The sequence below is a fragment of the Megachile rotundata genome, chromosome 4 (genome assembly GCF_050947335.1).
Source record: "Megachile rotundata isolate GNS110a chromosome 4, iyMegRotu1, whole genome shotgun sequence".
Classification (NCBI taxonomy): domain Eukaryota; kingdom Metazoa; phylum Arthropoda; class Insecta; order Hymenoptera; family Megachilidae; genus Megachile; species Megachile rotundata.
Genome location: NC_134986.1, coordinates 7,456,422 through 7,481,252, shown reverse-complemented (window position 1 = coordinate 7,481,252; position 24,831 = coordinate 7,456,422). Strand labels below are relative to the sequence as shown.

Here is a 24,831-nt window from a genome sequence, read left to right as displayed (position 1 = left end):
AATGGGTCGCCTATAGAATTCCCCCTCTTTTGCTTAGTGCGCATGCGCGAGAATGCCCTCACTAATCCTCTTGTTGATGCTTTTACTCAGTATACGCGCTCCCATACACGTTCCTCTCCCATAGATAGAACAAAACCATAAGCGTGTATATCGATAAAAATACAACCACGCATTTTACAGAGCAACAGTAAAACATCATTCATATAATTTAATATTTAAATATATACGCATATATATTTGTATATACGCATATACGTACGTTCACAAATTGCGTTCCACATGTTTTATCTCTTCGGTACATGCACCAAAAATTCATTAATGTTAAGATAAAAATATATACAAACTAAATTACAAAAATAAATATTAAAATCCCGAAAATTTTATGCTAGCAAAACAGTAAAATTGATTTTATACACGGAAGTTAAAAGAGAAAGTTAAATTTTATTTATTTGTTACGCCTATGCCCGAATTTATCAGCATCTGTACGATAGGAGACAATTTGAGGTCCAATCAGTTTGTGTTACGAACAAACACCATGAGAAAAACGTAACGATTAGTTGGTAGTAAAAATAATCAGATTCAAATACGCTTAAAAAGAAATTTCGATGCACCACGGAAAATAGGTCACGTTGAACGTCATTCGAACGTACGCAAATACGTGTACGTGACAAGACGCATGGTGTGAATTTCTCGCTTTAAAAAATATATAATATATATATAGGTAACTAAGTGAAGGATGAAAAATGAAAGGTATCATGTATACTTGGTAAAGTATAAGTTCCCTTCAGACAAAAACTACTGTAGAGGAAGGAGCTTACCACCACTTATCTCCAATTTGGAGGAATCAAATATAGGAATTTTTTACTTAAAAAAATTACAAAAAATTAAAAATGTCTAAATCTGTAAATTTGAAAGACTATAATTAAATTTAAAAATTTGCCAAATGTAACAACTGGTCCAGGAGAAGATAGGGCTTCCCCTTTCCCTTGGAAGCCCTATCTATTGTATTAGGTGATAAATAAACTATTTATAAATTATAAAAATGATTAACCCACAATCACAGATCTGGAAATATCACTTTAGTATTTAGATGTATACCTAGCAAAAATCTAGATATTTTTAATATAGTCATATTATTTTGCTTATCACTATTTTATTACTTAAAAGAAAATTACATAAACATTGTAGCAATTATTAAACAAACGAGTTTGCATTTCAAAATTTTTCAGATTACGGATCTGTAATCATAGGTTACACAATATATTGATACAGTTTATACTTGATATTCTTATTTTATTTACAATTAATATATATTACAATTTTAACTTCCATATAAGATTGGTTTAAATGCCGATTCAAATATACATAATATCTCATAGATGTTATGTACGAATTGTTATTGAATTATGATACTGAATTCTGTGAAATGGATGCTATGCATTATTTAATGTAAATATATCATATTTTCAAACCTTTATATATATTTTAACTCTTTTTATACTCAATTCTTTCAACTTTTACTTCATCACCAACAAGTTGATATACATAAGTTACAACTGTTGAACTCTGGATATCCATAAGAACAAAAGATGGAATGACTGATCTGTATAATACAAATATTCATTTTAAGTAGTTTATCAATGAATATATATTATATGCAATAAAGAAATACTTAATACATGTATAGCATATTCCATTTGAAATGATTCACACAGAATCAGAATATTTAAGTAACATTATGAAATGTACAAAAACTTACGTATCAAGGGGATTATATGCTCCTGTTGCAGAACCAGGATTGATATAAAACTTATTTTCATGCTCATATGCTTCAAATTTATGTGTATGACCTGATATTAAAATATCAACATCTAATTGCCTTTGAATTAAAGCTAATGATTCAGGATCTCCCCAAGGCACAACTTGATGACCATGTGATAATCCTATTCTAAACTGTCCAACGGTAACAACTTTTTGTTCTGGATAATTTAAATTCTATAAAGCAAGTCAAAAATATAAACCTTCTTGTACTATATTTATAATATAAAATAATATCACATGAAACATACCTCATCAAAGTCTCCTCTAACAACATGCACATCACTAGCTAATGTTTTCAAATAATCATATGATTCTTTAGTACAAAGATTGCCTGTACATAAAATATGCTGTATTCGACCAGGCACCAATAGTTTTTTAAATTTGCTTGGAAGACTACTACATCTGTGCGGAATGTGCAAATCTCCTAATACTAAAACAAGCTACAAAGACATTATTTCAAACTTTATATTTTGTTTTAATAAATAATATACATTTTCAAAATTAAATACACAATTTTACACTATAACTTATAAAATTCACGTTTAATTTTATTTGTAACACTATTATATTATAAAAAAAGTTATAAAATAATACTGCTCCTTTGTAAGGTTAGAAATTAAACACAAGAAGATTTATACATGTAACATAATCGTTAATATTAGCAGTCTATTTTTCAAGCTCACCATGATTTATTTAATAATATCTTTATATCCTGTATATATTTTTAAGTGTATATATTTAGTTTATTGCATTTGTTAAAAACGAAATGTATAAATTACTAAAATGTCAAATATGCTGGTAACAACATGAAAGAACTTGACAGATAGAATTCGATTTTCGAGATTCGAGTTTCGAGTATGGTTCGAGTGTATACCTACTGTCGATGGTTTTTGTAATGCGCTAAAATATGAACCAGACTTGAAAAATTCTTACTGTAAATTTATGTGTTTGTAACGTACATAATTTTTGTGTAATTTATATTCATAATCACCAAATATTTATTTAAGTTATTAACAATAATAGATTTGATGATTGAACGTATGTATATATATAATTACTTTCAAAAATCGAATCGATTAATGTATTTATGTTACGAATTTCATATAATGTCATGAATTAATTAACAAAGATTAAAATATTACATGACATTTAGTTAATAATAAATGTTGTAATGATAAAATTTCAATATGAAATGTGTTGTGCCAGGAACAAACGTGAAAAGTATGTTGATTTCATTCAGGTTATATTTTTGATTACTCATTTTATTTAAAAAGGATCATTAATATACATTGACTGTGTGATAGTTTTAGCCAAAGCCATACATACATTAGCAAGAATTGGAGATGAAATGTACATAGAACCACAGAAAGATGCTATATCATTTCGTACAGTTAATATGGCAAATTCAGCATACGCTGATTTTACATTTTCCCAAGATTATTTTTCATACTACATGTATGGTGATTTACAGGAAAGTGATGCACTGAAATGCAAGATTTCAATGAGGGTAATAAAAAACAATTATATTTCTTTATTAAGTAAGAAATGACTTAAAATTTGTATTTTACAGAGTGCGATGACAGTATTTAAATCTCCAAATACAATGGATAGACAGATAGAAACATGTCACATTAAATTGGAACCAGATGCATCAGAAATTTTGTTCATTTTAAAATATAAGAATAGCATTAACAAAACTCATTTATTACCCATATTGGATTGTGAAGTATTACAAGTATGTTTTGTATATCTCATTTAGATCTTTTTTGTTCTTATTTCTTATTACAATTGTTGTTTGTTATGCTGTAGACTGCATATGATAAAGATTGTGCCACGAATAAACTGTTAACTCAGGCACGTGTATTAGGAGACGCACTACACAATTTTCATCAACAATTAATGGAAATAACGCTTGAAGTTTCAGCTCAAAAACTTTTATTAAGGAATTATGTAGATGATACTTCAGGTAAATAATATTATTTAAATGATGTAACAAGTCATAATTTGGGTTAAGTATCCTTGACATATAATTAAAAAATTTACAGGTCTGTCCAATACTACACGAACACAACTTGCTCTTGGCAAAGGAGAATTTGATCGATATGATATCAATAGTGAAACATCAATTACATTTTGTATGAAGGAATTCAAATCTTTGCTAACATTTGCAGAACTTGTGGGTGTACCAATTGGCACATATTTTGAAGGAGCAGGAAGGTAACAACTAACAATTCAAGTTAAAATTATTTTTAATTTACAATTCTAATATTTTTCAGACCAGTTATATTTGCTTTAAAAAATCCATCTTTTGAAGCAAATTTAGTTTTATCCACAGTGAGTGCTGATACTGATAGTCAAACTGAAACAACATTAGATGGTAAACAAGAAAAATCTGTGAACAGAAGAGTTGAAAATAAAAGAACGTCTAGAAAAACTAATAAATCCAGAAGTAGAATAGACAATAAAACAGCTAAATCGAATAAAACGTTAGGAAATAGTGCTCTTAACAATACAAATCAATGTTTTGTGGATAAAAGTAAAAAAACAAACCAAAATACTTCTAAAGAACAACCCTCTTTACTAGTTAGTAAATCTACAACTGATAATGAAAATGAAGTAAATGGTTTATCAGTAAGACAAAATGCACATAGAGAATCTCAGATATGTTCTTCATCTAGCTATGATACAAGTAAAAAATCTATAAGTGGAAAAAAATTAGTTAATTCTATATTTTCTTCAATAACGAAAAGAAAGTCTATTAGCGACGAATCTGATAAACAACAAATGCAAAATAATTCTGATACATTAAAAGATGCTATACCAAATTCACCATCTCCACCAAACAAAAAAGCTCGTTTAATATTTCAGAAGTGTTTTCAAACAACATTTGATCCACAAACTTTACCCGGATTTGATGTAATTTTAGCAGAGGATTCAGATGAGTGTTGTGAATAAATATAATTTTTTACAACTTTTCACATTTGTGTCTTGACTCTTATAAAGAATTTATACCGTGTTATAAATATTATAGTTTAATCTGAATTTATAATTAAAAATTTGTATATATGCATATAAAACAAAATCATTTTTCTTTCTGAATTAAATTGCAAAATGAATCCACGATTCCTGGCACCCAGAATGATATATTTACAGCATAAATGTAAAATATAAAATTATAATCATTTTCCGTGACGTTTCGGATCATTCGTTCATCAACATGATGGGAATCGGAAGAACCGTAAAGCATGCGACTCACCGATCGCTGACTCGCACTACTGAACTCGTAACGCGCCTCAGATTGATTGACTGCATTCAACCGCATCTTTAGAGACCGATTGACTGCATCTTTTGTATTAGTTCAAGATCGGCTGCTTTACACCACAAAACCGACTGACAATATTTTATAATTATTTATACTGACAATTTTGTGTTTTACCTTTATGTTCTAAATCAGTACAAAATAATGATTTGCTTTTTCAAATAAATTTTCAATGTAGAAAAACAATTTATGTACTACTATTTTCTGATTAACATTTATGAAAGTTAATAAATGTTCTTTTTATCAAAATCGATAAATTGCGTTCAATTGAAGAATAAAAATGTAAAAAGTAATTTTGGTGGTTCCGGCCGGGATCGAACTGGCGACCTTCTGCGTGTAAAGCAGACGTGATAACCGCTACACCACGGAACCTTATTGTATGTTCAGTTGAAATTAATTATTCTATAGCTAAATTATATTCTTTTCATTGAATACCCTAATTCTTTCAAATATTATGTTCTAGATGTCGCACTAGATGTTTTGAATTTAACGTTTATCTAGTACACGTGTGTTTGTCGAGTCGCTCGTTAGTAAATTATTACATGCTTTAACAAACAGTGGTGGAAATCCAATACAATTCTAATTAGAATAATCTTGCTTTCGTTTCGGTATATTTGAGTATTTATCATGGGGAAGAGATATTATTGTGCTTATTGTGACAGATCCTTCAAAGATGATCCGGAGGCTAGGAAGAAGCATCTTTCTAGTTTACAACATGCCAAAAATCGTGCAGACCATTACAATATGTACAAAGGTGATTATTTAATAAGAAGATACAAGAAACAATTACAAATGTCAATATACTACATTTATAACCTCAAATCTGTTAACCACTATGCTATATAATTTGCAGATCCAGAAGTTATATTAAGAGAAGAGTCCACAAAAACGCCATGTAAGCGTTATTTAACTATTGGTGACTGTGCATTTGGTCTTGGATGCAGATACTCTCATTATACTCCTCCAATGATATGGGAGCTTCAACGACTTGGTAATAAAATGATTAAAAGCAAAAGTATTATTGTACCATATATTTTGTTTTGACTGTTCATTTTATTTTCAGTTGCCATTAAATATCAATCAAAGTTGAATGTTGTACCTGAAAATGGATGGCCAAATCCTGATGATATTATCCAAGAATATTTTCAAGATACCATGAATTCAAATAATACAGAGGAAATTAATTATCCAATGTGGTATAGACCATTAGAATTACATGACTATTCTATGCTACCACCATCATTATGGCCTATCACACCAGAAAGCTTGGCAGATACCTCAACTTTCAAGGAATGGGGTTAAAAATAAGGCATGAATCTATTAATTACATTAAGTAGATTATTAATTACATTAAGATTTATTATTAAAGTTATTTTTAATAGTAGACCATACATTTATTAATAAAAATAAAATTTACACTAATTCACACATAAGACTGAAATTTAACTAGGAATTAAGAACTATTTATTTCTTAATTAATATAGGATGGTTATTAATATTATATTTGATTTTTGATTCATTAAAAAATTTACATATCTACGTGTTCCTGTTGACTATGTATTACCATACTAAATCTTAGTATAAGTAGTTATAATCAATTCTTTGAGTATTGAATTGCATTATTAATTGCAAATTATCATATACATAAAAAATGAATAGTACAAAGCTTGAATTGTATCTTCATTTTTCTCAAATTCACTTGTTAACCCATTGTAAACTTTATATTTAAAGTTATTGTTCACTTAGCAACACATTTGTAAAATTATTATTTATAAAATACATGTAATTAAGAAGATGTAGGAATTGTTCAGTATTGTTCAAATATTGTGTTGTTAGGTGATTGACAACTCTTATTCTGATTGAAAAGCTTTATTCATACTTTTATGTGTCTTTACACAGTTTATTTCCTATGGATATAACATATTCAATTCTCTGTTTGTTGATAAAAATTCGATAGTAAAATCATTTGTTGCATGATTTCTAAATCCTGAAAAAGAAATACATTTTTAATTTTCATAAATAATACCAAGAAATATATATCTTTTTTAAGAGAATTTATATTATTTTAAATTTATAACATTTTTAAAAGATATTACAGAAAATTGATTTCATCTTAAACATAACAAACATTTCCAATAATTTTGTTTAATTAGCAAGTTTGTTACGCATTTATATTTGAGAAAATGTACAAATTTCTTTCTATTTGTAATAGAATGCAACAAAGAATTGGTATAGTATATTGTCATCAGGAATACGTAAGTATGCAGAGTTGTAAATTAATTGAACACTAAGAATCACGTTAAAAGTCTATTACAAAACTTAATGCAATAGATCAAGCTAAATAGAAGTCTAAGATAATTAAAATGTTATAAATTAAATATTCGTGATTAAACAGATACACCATCTCCCGGGTCGGGTATGAATCAGACTCGGCCGCACTCGGTGCTAGTCGGTAAAGTTCGTGACTGCCATCTGTCCCCGTCATCCCCTCCACCAATGATCGGTCGGGAAGGCAAGCACACAATGAACTCCATCGCACAGTAGCGAAGCACCCGTTGCCACGATAGTTTGGCGTTTCGAGCGTAGTGTTTGGCGCGCCGCCGTGTCGTTTCGTTTAAAAAGGAACAATTGACCAGTGTACGTTCGAACATCGTGCATAGCGATTATGAGATTGATTCGATCGCGTAATACGCGTGGATTTTCGCCGGTGTGCCAAGCAGAAGACGTCGGAAGTGTTTGAAACTTCTGAGTGTTGTCGGCACGGCGGGACGCCGGCCCTCGATCCGCCGACTGGATTTTCGATCGCCGCTTCGGATCATCTCGATCGTACCGGTGAGTCTTTACAATAATCTTTACCTTTTAACTGATATCTTATCTCGTGACAATCTGAGTCCTAAGTTGAACAAGTCACGTGATTTGATTAAGAACGAAAGGCTTAATACAGTCGATTCTCGATTATCAGGTTTCAAAGTTCCTTGTAAAAATGCTTTGAACTTTTTCATCTTATTGCGAATTAACTTTTGCTGTCAATCCTTTTTTTATTAACATAAATATCGACACGTAATACAATTCACAGGAGTATTATAACTAAATATCATAATTTTTCTTTCGTGACAAAGAACAGTACTGTTTTGTCCTTATAAATAATCGTTGTAGAAGTTATGGATTGTAAACAAGTTTAGACAGGTTCTCTTTTCTTTGTACCCAGGGGAAGCTGGGTAATATCACTTTGGATAATCGAGAATGTACTGCAGCGGGTAATAATAGATTGCGATTATGAGAATAGATAGAGATAGTTTAGGCGTGAGTCTAAATGATACGCAGTAAATTCTTTGAACACCTGTGGAATTGATTTTTGACTCGCTTCAGTGAGTTCGATTTGACAGAAGTGTCATTTAAATACGAATCGCGGCGACGTGACTGTACGTCGTGGATATTGGAGGGCAATTTAAATACAATAGATTGTCTTCGATTAGTTTGCGCAACCGGAACAACATTATTGTCCCTAACAGTATGGTATGGTTTTACTCGAAACAAATTCCGCATTGTACAGTACGCATTTCAAATAGTTTTATTGCACAGTGGCGATTACTGTTCCCTATGGAAAATGGCTACGTAGGGGAAGGAGACTCCACCGCTAGTTTTTGATTGATAAATTACAAGAATCAATTTTTTTGCAATTAGACATTTAAAATTTTTCATTTTTTTAAATTTACAGATTGAAATTTAGAAATTTTGCAAATTTTTTTCAATTATAATTTTACGGATTACAAATTTGAAAGTTCTAGAAATTAAAGAAATTTGGTGGGTAAACAATGTGATCCAGTATGCACATAATTGACAGAATTATTCAACAGCCATGTACTGTATTATTATCCAGACACACAATTTTAATACATAACACTTTTCGATTATGATATTACCGTGATTATGGACAGATCAAATTTGAAGTATTGTCATCACGGTAATTGGAGTACAAAATACTGATTTTATGATGACTATGCAAGGGATCTTAAAAATCTATATTTATGTGTCGATCGATATTCGCGATGATACTCTTCGATAATACGTGAAATTATCGTGCATGCGACACCTGATTCATATTGATAGATGACAAATTACAGCATGTTAACTTCTTCAAGATTTAAATTTTTTTTATTTATATGCAGGGTATACAACTTTCGAGACATTAATATTAATTTAATTGTTAATTTAATTATAAAAATTGATAGTAAGGTAACAAATTTTTTAATTTAAATAATCTGATTCGATTTTTCGTAACTTCATGTAATTAAATTTCAAAATTTTATATTTTATAATTTTTAAATATCCAAATTTTTCAATTTTCAAATTTTACAATTTTCGAATTTAAAATTCTCATATTACAAAATTTATTTTTACAATTTTTACAATTTCACATTTTTTAATTTTTTAAATTCCCAAATTTTTCAATTTGTAAATTTGTAAATTTTTCATTTTTTTTAGTAATTTATTTGTGTTAGTAATAAGATAGATGATAATCATACTAAAGTATTTTATAAATATCTAGGAACCCATAATTTAGTATACTCAACTAACTACTGCAAGTAACATTAAGGAACCTCGGCCACGAATTTTTCCTTATTTCAGGAAAGCACACGCTATAATTTCACGAAATTATTACTTTTTGTCCCCACCGTTAAATGAATTTTGTACCCAATCTCTACTGAGAAGATTATATACATTCCACTTTAAGATGGTGCTTAAAATTCATCTCTCAAAATATTTCTTGTGTATCTCAACACTGTGTTAAAAAACAGGATTGAAATTTTATTACATTTCATAATATTTTAGAGGGTGTTATTCACTTATTAATATTTTTAATGACAACTTTGTTCACCAGTATAATAAATCTAGAGTAGGATTATCAACAAAGTACCAGAAACAAAAAAGAAAAACCGTACTAATTTAGTCGAGAAATTTCCACAGGCGTAACCTTACATTAAGAAATCGACTTTAGTTAGTTTAGTTTTAATAATATTAGTTCATATAGATTTTTATAAACGTAAACTATTTTTAAAAAATTATGATTTAAAAATTCATTTTTTAATAATATTTCAACGTTAAATTACCGTATATATTTATTATCTTAATAACAAAATTACATTCTTTTAAAAAAGCGCGAAATTCAAATAGCAGCGACGCCTGATATTTAACCGTATTACAAGAGTGAATGACAGGTTACTTTACGAGAGAATAAAAAAGAAATATTTTGACCAAATAAGCATTGATTATGTCCTACAAGAAAGCACTTTAACACTAGAATATATAGAAGACGTCAAAATGACGCATCTTAGTTTATTTTAAATTACAGAGATTATTACAATGCTTTTATCGAACGTAGAAAAATTGTATAAACTACTTTACATTTCATTCATTAAATATTTATCGTTGTACCTTATTTTTAATCCAAAACTAACCGCACATCAAGCGTTCGTAAACCTCACGTTAATAACGCAACAAGAGTGGCGTTATTAGAGTGTTTTCTCATCGAATATAAACACGGAGTAGAAGTTTACTTGAACTTGAACGATACGGAGAAAGTGTATCGAACGTAAACCATGTATCGTGGATATTGCATCATCGATCTGGTTTCCATAGTAGCCCACGTTTGTTGCAAAAAGGTTAAATGTGGTGTGACGAAGTGGATGGCAACGACCTGGCCATATACATCGGTTGACTTACGTGTAGTCGTGTCACGATTCTTGCTGGAGGTCGTGACCTTGTCGATATAGGGAATAATCGTGCGTTCGTTTGTACGTCGTATACGTACGTACGTGCTCGTGTATGTAGTCGGAACAGGATCGTCCCTGTGAGTCAGTTTCCCGATCGATTTCACGCGTGTACGTACTTACAACTCTCGGCCATTGTTGGCCTCCGTGCGTTCACAATGGACTTGTCTATTTTCGAGCAGCTGCGCTGCCCTCTTTCGAACAATGCGAGCGCACAGGACCCGCTCGCTTTTCGATCCTACGTCTCCTGCATACACCGATTTTTCTTCTCTAGAACTTTTACTGTTACTGGTTAACGTTGAGTATTCACACTTGGTACCCTGCGAGCATTTCACCCGTTGCAATGATGAAGCAAGTTGAAAGTTTTTATTTATAAAAATAATTTTTAAAGTAATAAATATGCAATTCTTTGTTATTATTTATTTTTGTAATTAATACGAATATTTGCAATTAGACCAGTTAATAAATATTTAATGTAGTCGATCGATACTTGTGAAAATTAAAGCGTCGCTCGTATACGGATAACCTACAAAATTACAGTTTTGACAGTTGTGTAAATTTCGTTTCATAATTGGATGTTTTTCAATGAACTCATAATATTGTATTTCAGGATGAAATTTTTGAATATATGAGGGTCTAAAATTTTAGTATTTCTGAATTTGAGACTTGAAATTTTTAGATTAAAAAATTTTTAGATTAAAACTGTCAAAATCCAAGATCAATATTTATAGTACTTACATAATGTCAATACACGTCAATCATATAAAAGTATTGCATATTTTATCACAGTAGGTCACTGAAGCTGTTGAATAATACAACATTAATGTCAGTAATAATTAATACGCACTATAAATATTTTCCTACGAAATCGATCAATCTAACTTCCGAGAAACTCGATTCTAGCTACATTCAACTCACTGTTCCGACGAAACGATTCTAAATGAAAACTAATTTCTCGTATGACGTCGGTGCCGTAATTCCCCTTCACGGGCTGCGTATAGTATCTAATCGAGAAATAATCTTCACAAGGACAATAATAAGCGCGGGCGATCGTTCCAGCAGATTGATAAAACGTGTTTTCGTACGAGTCGAAGTTTGGTGGGTTAAATTCGTCCGAACGTTTTGTTGGTTCGTTCGTGCTGGTAAAAACGAGCTACCCAGCAATTTAACGTCATTTAGTTCTATTGCCTTTATTACGTCACGCGATTTCTCTACCCTCTCGTCTCGTTGCAAATTGTGCTCATCGTTTTTGCACGATCGTCTCGCGATTCTTCGTCAAAGAATTTCATTTAGTCTGCTTCCTTTCTTGCTTCTCGTACGTTATTGTTTTACGCGATTCGATATTAGATATCTGGTTATCGCTTGATTGATAAGCCGTTCATAGAAACGTTTTATCGCGCGTTTAATATTTCTCGAATTAAATATTTGTCACATTTGTTGCCCTTTGTACGTAACATTTTCGGATTGTTCTGTATGAGAATATTTTTACATGTATAATATAATATATACGATGATATGTGATGATATACATGTATGATATATTTGATATTATGTAAGATATTAATATAAAATATTATGTAGTATATACAAATAAATTTGTACATATAGATGTATTGCAGTGTAGGGTATATGTATGTCTGTATACAGTTTTATATTTATCTTAATTGTTTCCTGAAAGAAATGTAATTATAAGCTTATCTTGAAGTGTTAATTATTGCACAATTAAAACTGTGATTTATTACTTGATACCTTGAACTACATATTTTTAATTTAATCATTAATTCAGTTATATTTAGTTTCATTATATTTAACTTATTAATATCTCAGGGTTTAATAATTAATCAATTCATTAGTTAATGATGTGATGTGCATATACATTATATTTGATTACAATTCAAGATTGAAGCTAATTTTTATTTGTATGAGATTTGAACATTATTAAATTTGAATCTTTATGAATTTGATACTAATTAAAAGAGATAAAATAATGAAGTTATTAAATGAAAATTTAAATTTAATTATTCAATTATTTAAATGACTTCGTTTTATTTTTTGAAATTGAAGAAATAATAAAAAGTTGGGGACTTAATTATAATTAACTTAATCATTAATAGTCTTCCAGTAAGAATTAATAATAATTAGGAACATTTATAATAATAATTAATAATTAGGAACATTTAATTTGATAAATTTCACTAAAAGATTAAATTCTAACTTTTAGTTAAAAGATTATTAAATCAGTTACAGTATTGAAGTTAGTTTAAAGTTATTAATTGCTAATTTACAAATTACCTATATTAATCATATATAAATTATTAATTATACATGTACAATGAACATACATGTGCTTGTATTTGGGTGCATGTATTAATGAATGAATGTATATTTCTTTAGGTGCACATGTATGCACATGTAGGTCTATGATATATGTATGTACATATGTGTATATACACATGTGTATGCTGCTGTGTACATGTATGATTAATGAATGTACGAATGTATATTTGTTACGTGTACATATGTGCATATATAGGTTTGTGATGTATGTACATACACATGTGTATGTATGTATGTATTATTGAATGAACGAATGTGTCTACACACATGTGTATGTATGTATGTAAGTACATATTCTTGTTTCTAAAGGCACTGCAACATTAGAACACACTAGAACGCCTCGTGCATAATTCTCGTGGCATTGCAACGGCAAAAGTGGTAGAGTAAGATCGAAAATGCAGGACCACCGTGTATACAAAAGAAAATTCACTCCCCTGTAGTAGAGATTTGAATGCGTGCATATTGCGCCCCGTAAATGGCGTCTCGAAACGTTCCAACAGCGAGAATCGAGCAGCGAAACTGGATCTCGCATTGAAACGGCGAGAGTGATAGGTCGTCGTCGTCGTCGTGGTATTGCAAATAAAAAGAAAAAAAAAATTGAAAAACGTCAAGAAAAAGAGGGGAACAGATCCGGCATTGCGAGTTCTGGAATAAGAAGAAGAAAGAAGTGGCTGGGGAATCTTGCCCCTGCGATTCATCGCGAATCATGGCCTGCCTCAACTTATATCTGGAATTCGAACGGTATCACGGATTGGAGCAACGAAATCGAATTGATGTCGTACATTTTTTATTTTCTACACTAATATTGTTAAAAATGGAGAGTTTCGAAAGATTAATGTTTGGTTTAGAATTTTGGGTGCCAAATGTATGACGGTTTTTAGGTTTTTAGATACGTTGGTTAGAAATTAATTCTATTTCATCCATTAGATTTTCATGGGTTATATTGCCATGCGGTTTATAGCCATACGTTATATCATGTATTATAGTACATACTACGCGTTAGATTGCCACGCGTTGTATTGCCATGCATTATAATCCCACACGTTGGATTGCCACGCGTTGTATTGCCACGCGTTGTATTATCACGCGTTGTATTATCACGCGTGGTATTCCCACGCGTTATATTGCCGCGCGATATATTGCCACGCGTTGTATTCCTACGCGTTATATTGCCACGCATTGTATTCCCACGCGTTGTATTCCTACGCGTTATATTGCCACGCGTTGTATTACCACGCGTTGTATTCCCACGCGTTATATTGCCACGCGTTGTATTACCACGCGTTGTATTCCCACGCGTTATATTGCCGCGCGATATATTGCCACGCGTTATATTGCCACGCGTTGTATTACCACGCGTTGTATTCCCACGCGTTATAATGCCGCGGGATATATTGCCACGCGTTGTATTCCCACGCGTTATATTGCTATGTATTGTATTCCCACGCATTGTATTCCCATGTGTTATATTCCTACGCGTTATATTGCCACGCGCTGTATTCCCACGCGTTGTATTCCTACGCGTTATATTGCCACGCGTTATATTGCCACGCGTTGTATTACCACGCGTTGTATTCCCACGCGACATATTACCACGCGTTGTATTCCCACGCGTTATATTGCCATGTATTGTATTCCCACGCATTGTATTCCCATGTGTTATATTGCCACGCGTTATAATTCCACGTGTTGTATTGCCATACGTTATTTTCCCACGTGTTATATTGCCACGCGTTGTATTGCCACGCGTTGTGTTGCCTCGCCTTATATTGCCACGCATTATATTCCCACGCGTTATATTATCGCGCATTATATTGTTATATACCGTATAAAAATGTGCAAAATTAGTGAATTTGATGAAATGTGTCGACCTAAGAATTTATCCCTTCACAAGGAAATTTGTATGAAATATTTCTAATCATATTACATCGCCTCGTGTTATATAGCCAAACATTAGATCTCCTATCAAATCACTTTCTTTTCATATAATCAATAATCTACATAATAGATTAATAATATTAATGAATAATGATATAAATATGAATAATAAAATGGATACTCTGCATAGTAATTAATTATTAATTAGTATTAAAAAGTATTTAAATATTCCTATAATTACAGTGAATAAAATTGTTATAGTAATAGACCCCGGCATTGACCGCAATAGAAAATGAGAAAACGTGTAGATCGTTTCAATATATTGCCAACCTAATACACTATCAACATCAAGAACTTTCAATTACAATTCTCTCTCCGCGAGTAATATTATCTAATATTAAAAATTCTGAGAAACACTTAGAGTTACATGTAAAAAGCAGCGTATATCATTGAACGTAGAAATGAAAAAAGGAAGCGAACAAAATGAAACGAGTATTTACCAGCAAAAAGAAGCAGTTACTACGCAGGTAATCAGAGGATAAAACGCTAGGAGTGTTACCTGGCAAGGAATCATCGTCCTTGGAATAAGTAAGAGTTTCGATAATCGCTCAAATAGCAGGAAACAAGATTGTCGATTAAGGAGAAGTACAAGAAACAAAAATATCTCGGCGTGAATCAGCCGCTTTCTAATGAGTTCGAATACTATGGAATGCTTGAAATATGGTTCATCAGAGAGCGTAATGTATACCCACTTAATTAAGCTATCGCTTCATTGGAATGTGCTTTCATAACCGATCTTAATGAATTTCCTCAAAAATTCATCATTGTTTCCTCTTGTTCGATGACTGTGTTCAAATTTCTTAAAATTCATTTTATGAACGATTTATTTATAAGATACATTTTTGAGATTTATTTTGAAATGAATCTGAATGTTGTTTTAAATTAAATTGAATTAATGTAAGTACATATGAATTGAATTTAAAATTCATTTTAAACAAAAGATGTCTAGTATGATTTATTTTAAAGCAATTGTAACAATTGTTCAAATTAAATTCAATGAATCTGAGAAAATGTAAATTCAATTCGAAATTTATTTTTGACAAAAGTGATTTGTTATAATCTATTTGAAAATACTTTTGAAAGTCATTCTAAATTAAATCGAATAAATATAAGTACATATAAATTGAATTTAAAATTCATTTCACACAACGGAAGCTTCATAAGATTTATCTTAAAACAATTTTAACAATTTTTTTAAATTAAATGGAATAAAATTAAGAACCTCTAGATTAAATTTTAAATTCTTTTTAGACAAAAGAAATCTCACAAGATTTATATAAAAATATTAAAATAAATCTAACAGTTGTTATAAATTAAATAAAATTTGTTGTAAATTAAATAAAGTAAATATAACAATTATTTTAAACTAAATAGAATAAAATTAAATACCTCTAAATTGAATTTTAAATTCATTTTAAACAAAAGAAATCTCATAAAACTCATCTTAAACTAAATCTAGTAATCTTAAGTCAAACGGAATAAACCTTATATGTGAATTATGGTAAATATAAAATTTCTTATAGAAGCCAAAGAAATCTCTAAAGATTTATTGTCTGGGTCGATAACACCGCATCGTTTATAAACGCGATAAAAACCGATAAATGGCTACTTGTACAGTGTAATAGGCATATTATAGTCGATTTATGTTGATCAGAGTCGAAGTTATTTCAATATACAGGGGTGACAGTAGGAACAATGAAAGTGTTATCTTTTAACATAGCCTCTCGAATGAATAATTCAGAGTTGTGCAACATTCTGGCAGTGAGGAACTCGAGTAGCCTTGAGTGAACGTTTAGAGGTCTTCAGAGAATGCAGTCAGGTAGGAAACACCAGGTGTCAAGGGACCCTTTTATGAATTCAATAATGGAAAGGGAAAAGGCTGCAAATGGCATTTTTAAAACACTGGCTTTTGCTTATCGGTGGTGGTTCGTTTAAGAGTTTGAGAGTTGGAGGTTTGGATATTTGGAAATTTTGAATATTGGAAAATTGGAAAGTTGGATATTTTGAATTTTGGTGATTTGGGAAGTAGGGGATACTGAAATTAAGGAATTTAGAAATTGGAGAATTTGGTAATTTAGAAATTTAGAAGTTTGAGGATTTGAGAGTTGGAAATTTGAGAATTTTGTCATTTTGAACTATGGTGATTTGGTAATTAGGGGATACTGAAGTTGAGGAACTTAGAAATTGGAGAGATTGGTAATTTGGACATTTAGAAATTTGGGAGATATAGAGTTTGGGGATTTGGAAGTTGGAAATTTGAGAATTTTGTCATTTTGAACTATGGTGATTTGGTAATTAGGGGTTATTGGAATCGAGGAATTTAGAAATTGGAGAGATTGGTAATTTGGAAATTTAGAAGTTTTGAAGATAGAGAGTTCGGGGATTTGAGAGTTGAAAATTTGAAAATTTAAGAATTTAGGAATTTCAGATTTAGGGGTTGAAAATGCGGGATTTTCTAAATTTTAAAATTTCACAACTGAAGATCTAGAAATTTTTAAATATACCAACTGTGGATCTAAAAATTTGTAACCTAAGGATCTAAAATTGAAAACTACAAAAATTAATTTAGTATTTATTGTGTTGTGTATTTTAAAAAATATAAAATTAGACAATTTTCAGTCTCTTAAACTTGAAAAATATTGCACTAAATTTTGCAATAACACTCGAAAAACAGAGTACTATCCCACAATTTGCAACCCCTACCAAGGGGTGGAAAACCTTAACCATCTCTTGAAAATCTACCCAAGTTTCAACATCCCCGTTGAGAGTTTATTTCAGGAAATCTTGTACCTGTCCCGGACATTTCCTTCGAGCATGAAGCAGATAAGAAAATTGTTTCTTATTCGTAACGGAAACAGGACAAGTGAACCTTACACGCGTTCTCACTGCGCGGAAGCTCGTAAATACTCCGAAAATCAGTGCTATGACTCAGTATGAGTCAGTTAATCCATTTATATCTGCTTTCAGATACACGATACATCCTACGTTACCGTTTTAAAGTAACGGTCCCGTGGGTAAGATTTTCCCCGGGAATTCACTAGACACGAGGTGTTCGTTTACGCTTAGCGTCGCAACCGTGCTACTGACGAAACTGTACACACACATTAAACTCTCACACATACAGACATACTCACACGGTGTATATATGTTAATTGGGATACCTGTAGTCGGGTGCAGACAGCCCTTGTAACTAGTCAACCCTTTGCGGTTGAAGCCCCGTGTTTTTAAGCTATTATGGCAGCAAAGGGTTGAGAGGAGACAGGAGATGGGGGGATCGTAGGGTACTTTAGATATTTGGACATCTAGGTATTTGCATATTGAGATATCTAGGTTTTTGGATATTTAGGCATGTGGGTATTTGCATATTGAGATATCTAGGTTTTTGGATACTTAGGCATGTAGGTATTTGCATATTGAGATATCTAGGTTTTTGGATATTTAGGCATGTAGGTATTTGCATATTGAGACGTTTAGGTTTTTGGATATTTAGGCATGTAGGTATTTGCATATTGAGACGTTTAGGTTTTCGGATACTTAGGCATGTAGGTATTTGCATATTGAGACATCTAGGTTTTTGGATATTTAAGCATGTGGGTATTTGCATATTGAGACATCTAGCTTTTTGGATATTTAAGCATGTAGGTATTTGCATATTGAGACATCTAGCTTTTTGGATATTTAGGCATGTAGGTATTTGCATATTGTGACGTTTAGGTTTTTGGATATTTAAGCATGTAAGTATTTGCATATTGAAACATCTAGGTTTTTGAATATTTAAGCATGTAAGTATTTGCATATTGAAACATCTAGGTATTTGGATATTTAAGCATATAGGTATTTGCATATTGAGACATCTAGCTTTTTGGATATTTAGGCATGTAGGTATTGGCATATTGAGACGTTTAGGTTTTTGGATATTTAAGCATGTGGGTATTTGCATATTGAGACATCTAGGTATTTGGATATTTAGGCATGTAGGTATTTGCATATTGAGACATCTAGGTTTTTGGATATTTAAGCATGTGGGTATTTGCATATTGAGACATCTAGCTTTTTGGATATTTAGGCATGTAGGTATTTGCATATTGAGACGTTTAGATTTTTGGATACTTAGGCATGTAGGTATTTGCATATTGAGACGTTAAAGTTTTTGGATATTTAAGCATGTGGGTATTTACATATTGAGACATCTAGGTTTTTGAATATTTAAGCATGTAAGTATTTGCATATTGAGACATTTAGGTTTTTGAATATTTAAGCATGTAGGTATTTGCATATTGAGACATCTAGGTATTTGGATATCAAGGAATTTGGGTACTTAAACATGTGGGAATGTAGATATTCAATTACTTTAATATACAGTCAGTGTAAAAAGTATTCGTACAGTAATTAATTTCTACAAAAATGTTGTGAAACGTCATTTATTAACAAAATTTTAACAAATAAAAAATACATACATATTCTTAGATGTCTATATATTCTATGTAAGAATGTGTACGTATTTTTTATTTGTTCAAATTTTGTTAATAAATGACGTTTCACAACATTTTTGTTGAAATTAATTACTGTACGAATACTTTTTACACTGACTGTACTTCATATAATATATCATTAATATATTCAGTATCAACATACTCAAACTGCAATTGTAAAATGAAACATTTGTTAATATTCATCTACTTGCAGTTGATGGATGAAACAGATTATAAGTAGATATAATCGTGCGTTTACAATTGTATGTTACAATAGTACGTTTTGCGCCAAAATGTTAAAAGTTCTCGTAAAATATGCTGTATATCTTAAGCAGGGCGATTGTTCTATAAAGTTTGTACCTAATGGTGGGAAGTTATAGGTTACGTCTAAATTATATTTTAGTTAGATGTGGATTTAAGTTAAGCTCTTTCTTAGTTCTAGATTATATTTAGATTAGATTCTTCCTTGATCTAGGTTATGGCTACATAACCTAAAAGTTTTTTGTTAAAATAAAATTGATATCGAAATCAATTTATTTTTGTTTTTATCACTATAAGTTATCACACTGTAGAAATAGTGTTAGTCTTTTGAAACTTTAAAGCCTAACTTCACTAAAATCTCTTTGATATTCTTCCTTCATTCACCTTTCTCCGTTAAGGATATTTTCCTGTAGTGGTACAAGTAATGAAGTTACAGTCTAATACAGTTACGTGAACCACCCTGTACGTTCCACATTAAACACAGTTATACCATAATCGTAAATGGCAAGAACTTCATCATTATTCAAAGCTTCATATAAGTCAACGAAGCAGAGGCTCTTGTTAATCAAAGTGAACTCACATTGCACTCAACAAGTGTACAGTATTAAGGCTTGAAAGGTTTCCTTCCCCTGTGGAAAATGCTGGTTTAAGGGAAGGAGACCTGATGACACTGATAAATTAATGTGGAAAATGAAATATCGCGTTTCAGTTGCAAGTTAACAGGTGATAAATCGATGAGCAACCACCTGTTGCACAAGGCTTGATACCAAGGGTGTGCAACGAAAAGTAAAGGCTGAAGCACATTAATAAAGCTATCAGCGTGCGATGCTTGCGTTATTCGAAATTAGAAAAAAAGAAAAATAAATAGACGGTGAAATATATTCCGATATATGCGAAAGTATGATACATGTGAACACTCAGAGCCGGTGTTTACTTATATCGAATATTTACTGTATATTCATTTATTCTTTATTTTGACGAATTCAAAATACATACATGATATTTTTATTAAAATGTTTCTCAATTTACAGAGGAAATTTTTTTTCGGAGAAGCATTTTTTTTAGCGAACACTGTGCTTATTCTCAGTTAATCGAAAGTCGAAGTGAACTTTCGATTTCTATTCTCTAAGCAATCACAGATAAAATACGAGTATTCACATCAACAGCATTGGTTTTAATAATGGGGCGTTGATAAGCGTCAGCTGTTCATCTTCGATTCTAGGAAAATTGCGTTTCATGCACGTTGATGAATCAATTCGGCCCTGATTAAATGTTTAATAGAACGTTAATTCAGTTGCTAGTGAAATCTATAATCTACACTTTTTACTGGTATTTTTCTTTCTTCGAAATAAAGTAGATCGAATTCTTTTCCATATTTTTATTTAAAAATTTTCCATTTTATATATTCTTCTATTTTCAAGACTTATTTATTGGGATTTTCATATTTTTTATTTTCAAATTGGCGAGTCTCAAATCTCCAAATTTTTCACGTTTTAAATTTGTAAATCAGTGAGTTTCAAATTGGTATATTTTCAAATTTCTAAATTATTAAATTATCAAATCAGATTTTCTAATGTAGGAACTTACAAGTTTACGAATATGAAAATTTAAAAATTCATAAATATTAAATTATCAAATTTACTAATTTACATTGTTAAAACCCTACGAACTTCAACCGTTAAAAACGTAAAAATACAAAAATACCACAAATTTTCCAATTCCCAAAATTCCCAAAAGCTTCTTCGAACACCGAAATCTCGCAGCAGTAACGAACCGTCGTTGTATCACGAACAATGTCTCATTTTCTTCACGAAAGGTTAAACTCGTTCCCTCGAAAAAACTTCTGAATGTTATTTAAGCAAGAATTCGATACGGCAAAAATAGTGAAACAGGACTATGTATTCTTACGAGGCAGTCGAACGTAACGAGAACATTGGTGTGCCTCCGCGGTCGAACACGTAGATATTTCTTTAGACTGATATCATTTATTGCTGTCTACGCTAATTACGACAGTTACAAAGGGACAGAATAAAATCACGAGAGAAATAACACGCACGTACGTTGCTCCCAGCATGTTTAATTCCTATCACCAGGTCGGCTGGCAATGTCAATTTGCAGAGTGCTCGTCGACGTGCAAACAGAGAGACGCCTGCTCGCGCGGCTTTATCATATCTCGTTTCCATGCGACAATAAATTTGCACCTCGTGCTAAAATCACGAGCCTGTATATCGTATGCTCGAAAAAAATATTAAAAACTCGTTCCGTGAATCAGGGACGGCGCGGTACTTTTGGGGGATAGGGGCGAAGTATGAGGGGTGCCTGGTGATGGAAATTGTGGTGAAAAAATTAATGTAAAATTTTTAGTAGTGTTAACTGTATTGGAAGAGTGATATATAAAATGTAGAATATTATAGAATGTGTAGAATATGTAACATATGTAGCATATGAAGGATTTGTATTATATGTAGCATATGTAGAATATGTAACGTATGTAGCAAGTGTAGAATATGTAGAATATGTAAAATATGTAGAATATGTGATACATGTAGAATGTTATATAATGTGTAGAATATATAAAATATACACATTGAAATTCATTAAATATACAATATATGTATAACATAATTATAATGCATAATGTTAAGATGTACACTATATTTTCACACACAATTTTACTTTTGAAAAATTTCATTTAAAAATTGCTCATACTACGTGTAATGTTCTTATAGCAAAAGCAATATTGTTAACAACTTTCTCATCCATTTAATTGTTAATCGAAATTATGAATCAGTAAGTATGACTACTATCACTGATAAAGTACATATATGATTACTATATCACTGATAAAGTACTTATGTTATTATACTTCATGACGTATTTAAGATATTAATTTATAAACGTGACTTATTTAATTGAAAGTAGGAAGAGTTCATGTGTGAGTGGTAGTGTGGCAAAGAAAATTTATTTATGAAAAATGATTCATAGAATATAATGTATAAACATTATTTTTCATAATGTTAAATAATGTTAATAATAGTGTTCTTTAATTTTTGATTATTTTCTACAATTTATATAATTGATTAAATAATGTATTAACAATAGTTGAATACAAAATATTTCTTACAAACAAATTTTTTTTTAAATAAATATATTAAATAATTTTCAAATTAAATTTTCTTATGAAACAAAGTTGCATATAAAGGAATTTTATTTGACCTTTTTGGTCGATTTTTTTTTTAATAGAATTATCTGTTTCTTCTTTGTCACCAGGTGAATACGCCCTCGTATAAAATCTTACTCCAAATTATGTGAAGTAAAGTAACAATTATTCATAATTTAATAACGCGTCTTGGTTGATGAATGAAGATAATCACGGTTTCACGTGTTAATTGTTACTTTCATGTTTAATGAAACACGAAAAAGTGTGATACTCCGTCGATTTGAATTCACAGTACATTTGCTTCATAATAGATGGTCCAATTAGAAAGTAACAAGGAGAAATTAGCTAAAATAAATTCTAATTTGACGCTTTCTATCTCATTGAAAACCCATGCGCGTTCTTTCAACACCATTGGATGCATAAACCAGTTGAATACTGTTATGCAAAAGTCGCGAGTCATTATTTTTCTAATTACAAGATTCGTCGTATACAAGCTTGTAATTGCTATTTTAATTAAAAACTACCCTAGAGGGAACGCAGTAAATCTGCACAAATCAGTAATAATTATTTTGATTTACTAGTCGTTCAGTTATAATATATCAAGGTAGCTATATTGATTATTATAGTAATTAAAGTTTTAATTAAAAATTGCTCTTGATGAAACATAGGAAATCAATAATAATTATTTTTATTTTTATTAACTTTCTACCTAATTGCAATGTGATTTAGATATGTTAATATGTGACAATTAATATATATGTTAATATGTGACATTAATATTATAATTAAAAATAATTAGCAATCCTAAAGGCAACATGGTAAAAAAAAATATTAATTATTCCAATTATTTATTGTATGCTAGACACATTAAAGTAATAATTAATAGCTGTTTGAGTCTAAGTAAAAGTTGTCCCAGCAAAATGAATGTGACAAACGACTTTAACACCCAGCAGCCATATATCTCGAACATATCCAGTTTTAACCTTCCCAACAACTGTTATGCGCAAAATCCAAACCAGAGGTTCTGCATACATCTTTAAAACCCCAGTCATAAGGAGTGTCCATGTTGAATTATTCATGAAATCGGACAGTAGACAGGCTTTCCAAGTGAAAATCCGAAGATGTGAGTCACGAGGATGCATTCCGAATTTCCCAGTTACTCTTCCAAAGAATTCCACTGGATGACGTGGTCGGGCAAGAGACTAGGGGTGAGACGTCACCAGGACGACAGAGGGTGAAAAATAATGGCAACCAGGTTCCGGAAGAAGGATCGAGTGCAACGACCTAGACCACGAGATGATCTCACGTGCTGGAAAGGGTGACCACCGCGAGAGCGTGTATGGTTTCTTTGATGGACGAGAGGAATTCACGGAAATGAAGGCGCGAAGCCTGTTGGTAATATATTACGGAAGTTATTACACCATGGGGACTTTTTTATTCTTCGCTTTATTGCGCGACCACGCGGTTATCGCGCGAGGATGACACTGTGGGGTTGCGAGTGTTGGTTGCGGATCCTTGTTACGCAGAAGGGGATTTTTTTCTTTTGATTCTTTTGAATCTTCTGGTGTCCTTGGACCAATATTTTTTTATTTTTATTTATATACTGTCACTGATACAAGGATTTAATTGATAGAGAAAATGGTGTAAAGTTGGAGATTTAGATCTTCGTTTATTACATGTCAAGTGAATTGCATTTAGAAACATATTGACAGAATTTCATGACAGAAAAGTGTCACCAAATGACACTTATGA

At 31.1% G+C, this 24,831-nt stretch overlaps 4 protein-coding genes and 1 non-coding gene across 5 annotated transcripts in view; 3 read left to right on the top strand and 2 right to left on the bottom strand.

Moving 5' to 3' along the window:
- Window positions 1-1,267: 1,267 nt before the first annotated feature.
- Vps29 (vacuolar protein sorting 29) lies at window positions 1,268-2,648 on the bottom strand. The gene is made up of 4 exons (XM_012292301.2): window positions 2,505-2,648; window positions 2,070-2,261; window positions 1,760-1,995; window positions 1,268-1,603 (listed from the first exon to the last, which is right to left on the bottom strand). The coding sequence occupies exons 1-4, from the start codon at window positions 2,505-2,507 to the stop codon at window positions 1,486-1,488; spliced, it is 549 nt and encodes a 182-aa protein (XP_012147691.1). The 5' UTR covers window positions 2,508-2,648; the 3' UTR covers window positions 1,268-1,485.
- A 21-nt stretch (window positions 2,649-2,669) lies between these two features.
- Rad9 (cell cycle checkpoint control protein Rad9) lies at window positions 2,670-4,797 on the top strand. The gene is made up of 6 exons (XM_003706282.3): window positions 2,670-3,042; window positions 3,126-3,328; window positions 3,392-3,556; window positions 3,631-3,787; window positions 3,867-4,038; window positions 4,098-4,797. Exons 1-6 carry the CDS (start codon window positions 3,009-3,011, stop codon window positions 4,774-4,776), a joined length of 1,410 nt encoding a protein of 469 aa, XP_003706330.2. The 5' UTR covers window positions 2,670-3,008; the 3' UTR covers window positions 4,777-4,797.
- A 642-nt stretch (window positions 4,798-5,439) lies between these two features.
- On the bottom strand, window positions 5,440-5,512 carry TRNAV-UAC (transfer RNA valine (anticodon UAC)). The gene has a single exon. It is a non-coding gene; the product is annotated as a tRNA-Val (tRNA).
- Window positions 5,513-5,603: 91 nt separating this feature from the next.
- Window positions 5,604-6,812, top strand: LOC100882087 (zinc finger matrin-type protein 5). Its single transcript, XM_003706268.3, has 3 exons — window positions 5,604-5,894; window positions 5,994-6,131; window positions 6,204-6,812. The coding sequence occupies exons 1-3, from the start codon at window positions 5,768-5,770 to the stop codon at window positions 6,440-6,442; spliced, it is 504 nt and encodes a 167-aa protein (XP_003706316.1). The 5' UTR covers window positions 5,604-5,767; the 3' UTR covers window positions 6,443-6,812.
- A 740-nt stretch (window positions 6,813-7,552) lies between these two features.
- The window catches only part of LOC100881980 (uncharacterized), a 75,474-nt gene continuing 58,195 nt past the window's right edge, over window positions 7,553-24,831 (top strand). Inside the window, exon 1 of the mRNA XM_012292299.2 lies at window positions 7,553-7,972. The gene's annotated coding sequence lies outside the window, so the exon portion shown is untranslated. The remainder of the gene's footprint in view (window positions 7,973-24,831) is intronic.